The 209-nt window shown below is 67.5% G+C and overlaps 1 protein-coding gene across 1 annotated transcript in view; it reads left to right on the top strand.

Annotated features, from left to right (window-relative positions):
* Positions 1-12: 12 nt before the first annotated feature.
* Positions 13-209, top strand: part of LRRC10B (leucine rich repeat containing 10B) — a gene marked incomplete at its 3' end in the record, with an annotated part of 3,919 nt that continues 3,722 nt past the window's right edge. Inside the window, exon 1 of the mRNA XM_009289543.1 lies at positions 13-49. Within this exon, the coding sequence (XP_009287818.1) occupies positions 13-49 (37 nt within the window). The remainder of the gene's footprint in view (positions 50-209) is intronic.

The raw sequence follows: 209 nt of genomic DNA, 5'->3' as shown, positions 1-209 counted from the left end.
AGCACCAACTTCATGAACTTCTACGCCACGAGCTACGTGGTGGCCCACGGTAGGGGGTCCCGAAGGCCTCCCCGAAGGCGGGAGGGGGGCTCGTTCCCGGGGCTGAGCCCCCTCTCCCTACTGTCACCCAGGCCAGCCGTGTTTCCGTCCCCGCCTCGGCCACCACACCGGCACCGGTTATGTGTCCAACAACCACTCGGCCCTCTCCC

Source organism: Aptenodytes forsteri, unplaced genomic scaffold, assembly GCF_000699145.1.
Source record: "Aptenodytes forsteri isolate BGI_AS27 unplaced genomic scaffold, ASM69914v1 Scaffold429, whole genome shotgun sequence".
In the NCBI taxonomy this organism is placed as follows: domain Eukaryota; kingdom Metazoa; phylum Chordata; class Aves; order Sphenisciformes; family Spheniscidae; genus Aptenodytes; species Aptenodytes forsteri.
Note: the sequence above shows the minus strand (reverse complement) of the source record. Positions and strands in the feature narration are given on the sequence as shown.